Source organism: Bufo bufo, chromosome 9 (genome assembly GCF_905171765.1).
Source record: "Bufo bufo chromosome 9, aBufBuf1.1, whole genome shotgun sequence".
NCBI lineage: Eukaryota > Metazoa > Chordata > Amphibia > Anura > Bufonidae > Bufo > Bufo bufo.
This window is the reverse complement of record NC_053397.1, coordinates 192,675,345-192,688,308: the sequence shown is the minus strand read 5'-3', so window position 1 is coordinate 192,688,308 and position 12,964 is coordinate 192,675,345. Positions and strand designations below refer to the sequence as shown.

The following is a 12,964-nucleotide window of genomic DNA, read 5'->3' as shown; positions in this document are numbered from 1 at the left end:
ATGGAGCAGACAGAGGATTAACTCCTAATAGGCACACAGGGGAGTTAACCCATAAAGAACCACAAATAATACACAGGAACAGAACTTCAGCGAGGAGTGCCGAATGAGCAAGAACGGAAGGTCACAGTCAAAGGTAACGACTGTGACACCCAGTAGTTCTGCTAAAATCAGTACTGAGCAGCTCCATAGTGAGCCACGTCCTGGAGGCTACTCAATACATAATGCATGCTGGGGAGTCCTCACATATGAGTCATTTTGCTAAGATCAGTATTGAGCAGGTCCAGCGTGGGCTGAGCCCTGCAGTCCACTCAATACACAGCACATGCTGGGGAGTCCTCATTCATGAGCTCCTGGTTCTCCCAGGCTCCTACCACTGATTGCTATAGGAAGAGAACTTGTCAACCAGTGGAGGAAGGCTGAGAGAGCCAGGAACTCATGAATATTAGGACTTCCAAGCTCATGGCTCTTCTCTCACTGAAGCTGCTAAATAGGGACATCCATATTGAGGTGGACCACGTTGCTATCGCCATGGCAGCTGAACATCCACTGTACACGTGAGAGGTCCTTGTGACCAGCAGTTTTCTTGGATCGGACTTTACCTATTGCGGTCTCTTAGGGCTCTTTCACACTTGCGTTATTGTCTTCCGGCATAGAGTTCCGTCGTCGGGACTCTATGCCGGAAGAATACTGATCAGGATTATCCTAATGCATTCTGAATGGAGAGTAATCCGTTCAGGATGCATCAGGATGTCTTCAGTTCCGGTACGGAACGTTTTTTGGCCGGAGAAAATACCGCAGCATGCTGCGCTTTTTGCTCCGGCCAAAAATCCTGAAGACTTGCCGCAAGGCCGGATCCGGGATCAATGCCCATTGAAAGGCATTGATCCGGATCCGGCCTTAAGCTAAACGTCGTTTCGGCGCATTGCCGGACCCGACGTTTAGCTTTTTCTGAATAGTTACCATGGCTGCCGGGACGCTAAAGTCCTGACAGCCATGGTAAGTGTAGCGGGGAGCAGGGGAGCAGTGTACTTACCGTCCGTGCGGCTCCCCGGGCGCTCCAGAGTGACGTCAGGGCGCCCCAAGCGCATGGATCACGTGATCACATGGATCACGTCATCCATGCGCATGGGGCGCTCTGACGTCATTCTGGAGCGCCCCGGGAGCCGCACGGACTGTAAGTATACCGCTCCCCCGCTCCCCGCTCCTACTATGGCAACCAGGACTTTAATAGCGTCCTGGGTGCCATAGTAACACTGAAAGCATTTGGAAGACGGTTCCGTCTTCAAATGCTTTCAGTACACTTGCGTTGTTACGGATCCGGCAGGCACCTCCGGCAACGGAAGTGCATGCCGGATCCCAACAACGCAAGTGTGAAAGAGGCCTTAAATAGACCCTCGGCAATATTGTTGAGCACTGTAGGTATACTCCATATACTTAAGGCCAGCAATTGAACACATGTACCGAGCTTAGATATGTACTGGGCTTCATCTATATATATATATACACTCACCTAAAGAATTATTAGGAACACCATACTAATACGTGTTGGACCCCCTTTTGCCTTCAGAACTGCCTTAATTCTACGTGGCATTGATTCCACAAGGTGCTGATAGCATTTTTTAGAAATGTTGGCCCATATTGATAGGATAGCATCTTGCAGTTGATGGAGATTTGAGGGATGCACATCCAGGGCACAAAGCTCCCGTTCCACCACATCCCAAAGATGCTCTATTGGGTTGAGATCTGGTGACTGTGGGGGCCATTTTAGTACAGTGAACTCATTGTCATGTTCAAGAAACCAATTTGAAATGATTCGAGCTTTGTGACATGGTGCATTATCCTGCTGGAAGTAGCCATCAGAGGATGGATACATGTTCTCATTCTGTTTACGCCAAATTCGGACTCTACCATTTGAATGTCTCAACAGAAATCGAGACTCATCAGACCAGGCAACATTTTTCCAGTCTTCAACAGTCCAATTTTGGTGAGCTCGTGCAAATTGTAGCCTCTTTTTCCTATTTGTAGTGGAAATGAGTGGTACCCGGTGGGGTCTTCTGCTGTTGTAGCCCATCCGCCTCAAGGTTGTGTGTGTTGTGGCTTCACAAATGCTTTGCTGCATACCTTGGTTGTAACGAATGGTTATTTCAGTCAACGTTGCTCTTCTATCAGCTTGAATCAGTCGGCCCATTCTCCTCTGACCTCTAGCATCCACAAGGCATTTTCGCCCACAGGACTGCTGCATACTGGATGTTTTTCCCTTTTCATACCATTCTTTGTAAACCCTAGAAATGGTTGTACGTGAAAATCCCAGTAACTGAGTAGATTGTGAAATACTCAGACCGGCCCGTCTGGCACCAACAACCATGCCACGCTCAAAATTGCTTAAATCACCTTTCTTTCCCATTCTGACATTCAGTTTGGATTTCAGGAGATTGTCTTGACCAGGACCACACCTCTAAATGCATTGAAGTAACTGCCATGTGATTGGTTGACTAGATAATTGCATTAATGAGAAATAGAACAGGTGTTCCTAATAATTCTTTAGGTGAGTGTATATGTATTGAGCTGAGATATATACCGGGCTTTCAGGCTACACCTTTTTATTTGTCCTGAGCTATGAATCAAATATATGTACCCGGTTTAATTATGTACTGGGCTTAATTGGTTGAGGCTTTCTTGACCATACCTCAGATAATCTGGCATTGTATACATCTATAGCTGAGGGTTTCTCTATTTGTCTTGGGCCAGCTATCTATTTTATGTGTATAGTTTTGAGTATTGATGTCTGAAACTATCAATTGATTGTCTCACGGATGCGTATTAACTGCCTATGGAATACCATCTACACGTCTACTTGTTTACACAATTTTCTATCAGATTGGGAACTGTTACAATCAATGTTTCTGGAGTTTTAGGCCTGATCACGTGTATTGATTGATGTGTGTGCAAATAGATGCTTCAGGTATTTAATGTATTAACAACCAGATTTAACTGTATCATTTGTTTTTTATGGTTTGATTATCAGTTTGTTACTGTGTAGTTTTTTTTGGACCAATTTGATTAGTACTTTTCACTTTTTGCCCCATTTCTTCCCCTGATGAGCCAGTTACTGGGGAAACGCGTTGGCAATATTTAGGACATTGCGAGGTTGAGATAAGGCAGGCACGGGACCACAGGCCACCCACCATCAGGGTGTTCCTGTGGGTTGAGGAATTAGTTAGGGACATATTAGGGATTTTTCCCCCCTAGCACACATTACCCGCCCTCCCCTCTGCATACATTTATATATGTCTGTGTTCTTTTGGTCCATCATGATCAATGTTTGTTACACTTTAGAGGTATATGAAGTGATTTAATATTAATGTGGTGATTAAAAGTTAAGTTTTAATTCCTAGCTTTCTGTGACTCCTTTGATATATAGCAGGAATTTTCTAAGTGAGAATCTAATCAGTATTGAACATTCTAGTTTGGTTTTAAATACTGATTTTATTCATGTATAAGTCCTCCCAACGTGTGCTGTGTATTGATTGGACTCAGGGCTTGGCTCACGCTGGAGCTGCTCATTACTGATTTTAGTGGAACAAATGGATCAATTCAAGTACCTGACAGCATTTTGCTCAAAGTCTCTATTACCAGCTTATGCTGCCATTATATAGGGCAATCTAAAACTGGTGACACATTAAGGTTACAGATTGGAAAAACTGGTGCCACTTTTTCCATGGGTTATGTTTGATATTGAAATTCGCCCCCTTTGCCTTGAATGGGGCTGAACTGAAATGCTACATCTACAAAAATGGTGCGGTTTATACTCTATGTGAAGAAAAGTTGTGCATCAGTCTAGAGAAAACTTTATTAATTGACTGCAGTCCAAATTGTTTAGCTCACATTGGCTTCCCTAGAAAGAAGCAAACCCTCAGCTGTGAAAACTTTAAAAAGTTGCTATACCTTCAGCAAACATTGCATAAATCAATAGAATGGTGATTATAAGAAACTTTCCTTGTAATATATCTTATAAAAAATGCTTCTTTCTCTACTTAACAGGCTCATTTCTTCCTCCCACCTCCTAAACTTTTCACTCACTCTGAATTATTTGCTAAGCCTGTCCCTTATGTATGGCGGAAAAAATTGTCCTGTCGACAGGAACCATTATATGTGCCCATAGAAATGTATTAGGATGGAGCAAAACGGAATGCCTCTTAAAGGGTTCCATTTTGCATTCCGTCCCAAAATTCCATTATATTCCATTATAACGGAAGACTATAAAGGAATTACTTAATGCTGATGCGAACCCGTCCTAAGAAAAAATCAGATAGACACTGCTGAAGCAAAAGTGATCTTTACATCTCACCCAAATGCTTTATTCACATCAATAATGTTCAGTACTATTCTATACTGACCTATATGGTATTGCTACTGATCCTGAGTGAATGAGAGACAGTTAGGGAGCAGAATCTCCTGTTTTATCCATGTGCAGTCTATGGGAGACAACAGTGAGCTAATCTCCACCAAGTGAGAATTAAAGATAGAGTTTATGTACACAAGAATGACAACTTATTCTGAAAAGTGTAGGTATGTTTTATGTTTGTGCATCTTTTGCACCTCTGTTCCCATTTACTGACAGCAAACAGGGATCTTTAAAATGGTGCAGAATAAAAACTAAAAGTATATTTAAACTTCATTATACACTAAGCTTCATTTACACAAAACTGGAAAAAAAATCCTTTAAAGATAAATTCACTTTTCACAGGATGCACAGATATCAGTACCCTGCCACACAAAAAGACACCAGGGTGATAAATAGTAGATCAAGGGCCCTGTTACAGATGATATATTTGGTCCTAAGAGCTGTAAAATGTACATATCAGCAGGATCAACCCTATCAAACCAGGCGTCCTGTTTGGTATGGATGATCCTTTTGATAAAAAATTATACATGTCTTGTGAATGTCATTTGCAGTATTTCCAAGATAAAGGCTCCGCCATTTCTGATTATACAAAAGAGACTTTTATTGTTTATGCAAATGAGGGCTTCAGTGCACTGAGGGGAGGGGCTAGCTCTGGAAAGCTGAGGTGCACCCAGGAACTAGGCCCATCCCCTCAGTGCACTGAAGCCCTCATTTGCATAAACAATAAAAGTCTCTTTATTATAATCTCTTTATTAGTCAACCTTGTCAGGCTGTATGGCTGTTTTAATGGGGTCAATCCTCCTGACAGGTGCCCTTAGTTACACCTCATGCTATTACTGTTGGTGAGGTGATAGATACATGCATCTCAAATGTGAACCCTCTAAAACAAAGGACTACATCATGTCATATCACAATGTATATTCTCTTAGACAGTAAACTCTACAATAATTAACTGTTACGCAGATTATTAGAATTTGGTAGCCAAACTGCATCCACTGGGCAAAAAACAATTTTTTTTTTACAGTTGTCTACATAGCAATGCCTCTAGTTATGTCCACGTGTGGCTGATACACTGCCATCACGGATTTGCATGCAAAAAATCCACGGCATGTTAAAATTGATAAAAATGCACAGTGTACATTGACCTGCAGCATAGATGTCAAATTATGCTGCTGATTTCCACCGCAGATCTTAATACACAGGGTTCGTGGCGACCACTGCAAAATCTGGAACAAATGCTGCAAAAAATTACAGCAACATTTGCATTGGAAAAGCTGCCTTGTATGACCATACACTTGCAGTGCCACCACTGAAATATCATTAAATAATTACATACTATATATGTAGTACCTAATAAGCAGTGCTACACAATGTCCAAGTAAATAGCACCATACAGTGCTCAAATAATACCAACATACAATGACCAAGCAACAGCTCCATACATATACAGTGATCTAATAGATGATACAGAACTGAGTTTTCCAAAAAAATTTGATATGTCATAGAGACACATGAAAAGTTTTGATCGGTGGTGGTCCAAGGGCAGATACCCCCACCGATCCCTAGAAGAACACAAGAGAAGCAATTGCATATTGTGCGTTCTCTCCTCACTACAGAATCAAAACAGACTAAAGCCTCTTGTACACAAAGGTATTTTAATTCCATTTCTGTTCCGTTTTTTTTTTTGCGGACCGTATATGGAACTATTCATTTCAATGGGTCCGCAAAAAAAAACAGAAGGTACTCCGTGTGCATTCCGTTTCCGTATGTCCGTATTTCCGTTCCGCCAAAAAATAGAACATGTCCTATTATTGTCCACATTACGGACAAGGATAGTACTGTTGTATTAGGGGCCAGCTGTTCCGTTCCGCAAAATACAGAATGCACACGGACGTCATCCGTATTTTTTTGCGAATCCGGTTTTTGCGAACCGCAAAATACATACGGTCGTGTGCAAGAGGCCTAATAGAGTTCCTAATGAGCCCATTTCCTGATATCAGAGGACTATATGCAAGCGCTTTTCTTGTCTCGTTCTAATGGTCAGTAGGGGTCTCTGCACTTGGACCATCCACTGATCAAAACTTTTCATATGTCTCTAAGTTTTCTGAAAAATTTGTGTTGATAAAACGCATAGGATACCAGTCCATCAATGAAGTACCTTGTGTAAATCTACAGGCAGAGAACCTCTAAGGCACTCACTAATGGCGAACCTTTTAGAGACCAAGTGCCCGAACTGCAACACAAAACCCACTTATTTATCGCAAAGTGCCAACACGGCAATTTAACCGGAATACTACAGTCCAATATAGTATATCTTCCATGTACTTTATTATTTAGCTATAATAGCCTGCCTACATTCAATGTGCTGCCTGTGCCGTTCATAGTGCGTCCTGTGCTGATGAATGGCAGGAGAAGTCTAAGGCATATTGGTACACCTTAAACTTTTTCCAGGGTGCGGGTGCCCACAGAGAGGGCTCTGAGTGCCGCCTTTGGCACCTGTGCCATAGGTTCACCACCACTGCTCTAAGGCCTCATGCACACAACCCTAACCATTTTGTGGTCCTCAAATTGCAGATCTGGTTTCAAATGGGTCCATGACACCTATACAATTTTCTACCTATTGTAGGCTAGTTTCACACTAGCGCTAAATCGTTCGGCAGGAGGTTCCAGCAGAGGAACAGCTTGCTGGAGTTTATTGTATCCGGCATGATCAGATACTACCTTTCCCCATCGGAGCCCATTGACTATAATTGGATTCAGTGGGCTTCCGGCTTGTTTGTGACATAAGTGCCAGAATTCAGCCAGACCAAAAATTGGCCGAATCTCGGCACTAGTGCCGGAAATAGACCGGGTCCCCGCCAGGTTCCATTATAGTAAGGGGGGCCTGGCAGTTTCCAGCCATGCCAGAAACGATAAACTCCGGCAGGCTGTTCCTCTGCCGTAACAGCCTGCCGGACGATTTGGCTGCTGGTCTGAAACTAGCTGTAGATGTCTCAGACATTCACAGTATTTTTGTGGAAGGAGCCGACTAGAGGCTATTTGGTACAAGAAATGTTTGCCAGTCAGAACATAGAGCTCTCTTGTGAGTTGTATTTTCAGGATACCAGACTTCCTGAAAAATTAATGAAACTCTTAGTAAGCTTGGACTTTTTACCTTCAATCAGAGGTCCAGCGATGTGACCTCTACCTTAAATCAGTCTCGGCACAACGCCCTGAAAACTTTCCGTGTTTTCTCTCAGTAGCTGGGTTTATTTTATACTCACGCACTCCGACACTGGGCACTTGGAAATAGGCACAGCACAATTTAGTTCTGTCAGAGAGCTGCTTGCAGGCAAGTGCGGACCTGATATGAATGCACATTCCACATGCCATTTATTGTATGCAAGGATGTTTACCCATAAAATACGTGTAGTTTTTGCATTTATTATTTATACTTAAAATAGAAGCAAGGATATATTCCCAGGGTTGCTTTGTTAGATCAGACATTGATGTTCAAGCTGCTGTAATTAACCAGAGTTTCTGGGTTGCAGCCAATCAGAGACAAGCTATTGAATTCTCCATTGCTCTCATATGTCGACGGAAATAGGTACAAAGAGTGCACCTGGTTTTAATAGGTGATGCCCATAAATAATAGTAACGGTGCCTGCTAATTAGCCACGGCTTTGGGACCAGGTCTTCGACTATTCCCAGAATTGCCAGAAAAATATCAGCAGGGTTTATATGGAGATGGATGCCCCATCGGCTATAGGGAGATAAATGCGCCCAAGACTGATAGGTATGCCTTTAAGACATCAGGGGAAACAAATTCATTGCCTCTGCATCTTGGTACTAATTGGGAATATGTGTTTCTATCCCCAGGGTTGCAGGCACTGCTTCCTCAGTACTTACGAGTTAGATTTGTGAGAGCTGCGCTGTCCTACATTTCATGCAACTCCCAGGGATGGATGGAATGCCAGGCGGGAGAATGTTGGTGCCACTGCGATGCTGCCTACCCACAATGCAACTGCCCAACTGAAGACATTCAAATACTGGAGAAGAGCTTAACGCAGACACAGGAACAAGCAACTGGCCAGGAGAAAGAGTTTGAGGAATCTGGTAAGTTACTTAATAAAACTCATTCCTCGTTGGATAAAGAGTGTGCAAATTTGGAATTCTGGTGCAATGGAAGTTACTGCATTTTTTTCCTTATCATTATTAGTGTTGAGTGAATCAAAATCCACTTCGTGGACTTTGATCCAAATTTCAGGGAAAATGCCTTGTGCTTCATGGTTGCGAATCAATTTTCCCTGAAATGGCGGTAAAAAATAAAAAAAATCATACTTACCTCATTCATTTGAGTGCAAAGAGCCGGCCGCCGTCATCTTGATTGAAGATCCCACGCAAAATCTTGCTCGGGGACATATGACGTCACCACGGGCCGTGCGAGATTTTGCGCTGGATCTTCAATCAAGATGGCGGAGACCGGCTCTTTGCACTCAAATGGATGAGGTAGGTATGATTTTATTTATTTATTGTTTTATTTTACACTGTATTATTGCTGTCAGATGCCGCAATCAGCGATGAACGCGGCATCTGAGGGGTACAATGACGGGGGGTAGCGCAATCATTGCTCCCTGTCATTGCATCCACCACTTACAAAGAAATGCGCTTCGTGACAAAGTAGTTAGTCAAAAAGCAAATTTTTTTGCTAAAATTCGGCAAAGCAGGCAAATCGATTTTCCAATGCTTCCCTCATCTCTAACTGGTATTATTTATTTGCATTTCACAATGTAACCTTTTAATATTGGGGTTTCTAGACAATTATAAAATAAAAAAATAAAAAAATAATTTATACAGCCAGATCAATGCCACACACAAGGGCGCCTTCATGCAACTTTTCATTAAAGCATAATGTTTTAGACGAAGTTATGTAGAGGTTCCGGCCTTTTCATTTCTTCTGCACATCTACCACCAGTCTAAATCTATGCCAGCTTCCTTGTTGGCATAGATTTAGAACATTTACACCCAAAATAGGTTTACAAAATAATAAATGAGACGGGCCTGGTGGCTCGCCCCCTTCCCCGCCCACACCACACCCTACTGTTTTTAGACCTGGCGTGAGCAGGTAAAAAGTCACAGATTGCGACACAAATACATTTTGTGCCACAATCTGAGACAGATATACGCCAGAAAACTGGTGTTTATCGGTTGGTAAATGACCCCCAATATTTTTTCAAAAATATATAAAAATATGCAGAAAGAATCAAGTGTGTAAGTATGGTAGACAGAGCAAAATGGTGTTTCAAGTACTAAAAATCTTACATATTTGCAGTGTACATAGGGTGTTACTGTATCTTCGTGTCTTCTTGCTTTTGCCTCAGAGTGGCAGCATATGATCCCCTTCCCATTGAGTTCACTTTGTTCTGAGGCTCTCACTTTGTCTTTTGCATTGTGACTCAAAGTCTTACACAAGCCAAGCCTTAGACACACAGCGCCTCCTAAAAATAAAAGTCACTTATGCCTAGGTCTCTAATCATCAAAATCATCGAAACTAAAGAGACCCAAAATCCCTGGGCTCCAGATGTGGGTAAACATTCAAGTCACGAAGTTTATGAATGACCTGATTAGGTATAGCAAGTGATTAGATTTGCAATTACTCATTTTCTCACCCCTTACGTTGAAAAAAAAAAAATCCCCCCCATGTGAAAGAGCCGATATCCTCTCTAAATAGTAAAGCAGGTGAAAAATAATGAGCAGATGTCCATGTATTCAACCCCAGGGTTCACTAACAGGCTGCAAGGGGGAGGATGACAGTGACAGAATGTCTGCTTTCTTCCTGCTCTTCTCACATGCGGCTCAAGCCTTGCACTCTCCCTACACAGACACCGAAGGAGGAAGTAAAGATATCTGTCCAGCTTCCTGACATCGAAGGAGTGCTGTGCCCTATTATTAACGCACCTTTAAAGGGCATCTGTCAGCAGATTTGTCCCTATGACACTGGCTGACCTGTTACATGTGCGCTTGGCAGCTGAAGACATCTGTGTTGGTCCCGTGTTCATATGTGTCCGCATTGCTGAGAAAAATGATAGTTTAATGTATGCAAATGAGCCTCTAGGAGCAATGGGGGCGTTACCATTACACCTAGAGGCTCTGCTCTCTCTGCAACTGCCGCGTCCTCTCCGCTTGATTTACAGGACCAGACAGTGAAAACATCATCACTGCCTGGCCCTACCAAAGTGCAGAGGAGGCGGCAGTTGCAGAGAGAGCAGAGCCTCTAGGTGTAATGGCAACACCCCCATTACTCCTATAGGCTCATTTGCATATATGAAAACATCATTTTTCTCAGCAATGCGAGCACATATGAACAGGGGCGGATTAAGTGCATGATAGGCCCGGGGCTGTCTACCCAACTTGGGCCCCTCCCTCCATTTTAGTTTAGTTTTTTTTTGTATGAAGAGGCTGCGGTGCTTCATGAACGCCACAGTCTCTTCCTAGGCCATATGACATCTTCAGACTAAAAAATACCCCAAATTGGGTCCTAAACTGAAAAATTTGGTTGCCAAATTTAAAATACATATAATTATAATAAAAAAGACATGGAGGAGAATACAGCACCACATACCTCTTACATCCAGTGACATCTTCTGTCATGTAGACCTTCTCTTTCCTCTTCTCCTCCATTTGACCCAGACCACCATGGCAAATTCTTTCAGCCACATCTCGTCTCTACAGTTTGTAACACAGACACGTTAGATTTCTAAATTTTTCCATTAACCTCCTCATCCTGGTGTCCCCACAGTGTCATCCTGCTGCCACTCCCAATACTGTGCCCGTTTTGCTCCCCAATGTCCAAGGTACTATACTGCTGAAAAAATAGTGACCCTAATAGACATAATTGGAGTCATTTATCAAACTGGTCAAATATGAAAGGTGGAATCTGATTGGCTGCTATGGGCAACTAAGCCAGTTCTGCTTTACACCAGTTTGATAAATTACCCCAAATGTCCCTATAGTGTCCACAGCAGCTATAATGTCCCCTAGAGTGCCCCGAGTAATAATACCACCCTCTATTGTGCTCCAGGCAATAATCCCTGTATAGTGTCCCCAAAAATAGTAGAATTGCCCCTACAGTGCCTCCCCAATAGCAACACCTCAATATAGTAATTTCCACCACACTGCCCCATATAGTAATCCCCCCATAGTAATTTGCCCCCACACAGTAATTTCCCCCAAACTGCCCCCATATAGTAGTTTGCACCCACACAGTAATTTCCCCTACATAGTAATTTGCCCCACACTGCCCCTACATAGTAATTTCCACCACACTGCCCCACATAGTAATTTCCCCCACACTGCCCCCACATAGTAATTTCCCCCACACTGCCCCACATAGTAATTTCCCCCCACACTGCCCCCACATAGTAATTTGCCCCCACACTGCCCCACATAGTAATTTGCCCCCACACTGCCCCACATAGTAATTTGCCCCCACACTGCCCCACATAGTAATTTGCCCCCACACTGCCCCACATAGTAATTTGCCCCCACACTGCCCCACATAGTAATTTGCCCCCACACTGCCCCACATAGTAATTTGCCCTCACATGGCAATTTCCCCACACTGTCCCCACATAGCAATTTCCCCACACTGCCCCCACACAATAGTTTCCCCCACACTGCCCCCACACAATAGTTTCCCCCACACTGCCCCCACATAGTAATTTGCCCCCACACTTCCCCCACATAGTAATTTGTCCCCACATAGCAATTTCCCCACACTGTCCCCACATAGCAATTTCCCCACACTGCCCCCACATAGTAATTTGCCCCCACACTGCCCCCACATAGTAATTTGTCCCCACATAGCAATTTCCCCACACTGTCCCCACATAGCAATTACCCCACATTGTCCCCACATAGCAATTACCCCACACTGTCCCCACATAGCAATTTCCCCACACTGTCCCCACATAGCAATTTCTCCACACTGTCCCCACACTGCCCCCACACAATAGTTTCCCCACACTGCCCCCACATAGTAATTTGCCCCTACACTGCCCCCACATAGTAATTTTTCCCCACATAGCAATTTCCCCACACTGCCCCCACATAGCAATTTCCCCACACTGCCCCCACATAGTAATTTGCCCCCACACTGCCCCCACATAGTAATTTGTCCCCACATAGAAATTTCCCCACACTGTCCCCACATAACAATTACCCCACACTGTCCCCACATAGCAATTACCCCACACTGTCCCCACATAGAAATTTCCCCCACACTGCCCCCACACTGCCCCCACATAGTAATTTGCCCCCACACTGCCCCATATAGTAATTTGCCCCCACATAGTAGTCCCTCCCATAATAATTTTCCACCACATAGTAATTTTCCCTCACATAGTAGTCCCTCCCATAATAATTTTCCCCCACATAGTAATATGCCCTCACATAGTAGTCCCTCCCATAATAATTTGGCCCCACAGCAGCCCCATATAGTAATTTGCCCCCACATAGTCCCTCCCATAATAATTTGCCCCCACATAGTAATTTGCCCCCACACTGCCCCATATAGTAATT

The 12,964-nt window shown here is 43.5% G+C and overlaps 1 protein-coding gene across 1 annotated transcript in view; it reads left to right on the top strand.

Annotated features, from left to right (window-relative positions):
* The window catches only part of BRINP2 (BMP/retinoic acid inducible neural specific 2), a 331,421-nt gene that overhangs the window by 270,755 nt on the left and 47,702 nt on the right, over positions 1-12,964 (top strand). The window contains 1 exon segment of the mRNA XM_040407224.1: positions 8,264-8,500. Within this exon segment, the coding sequence (XP_040263158.1) occupies positions 8,264-8,500 (237 nt within the window).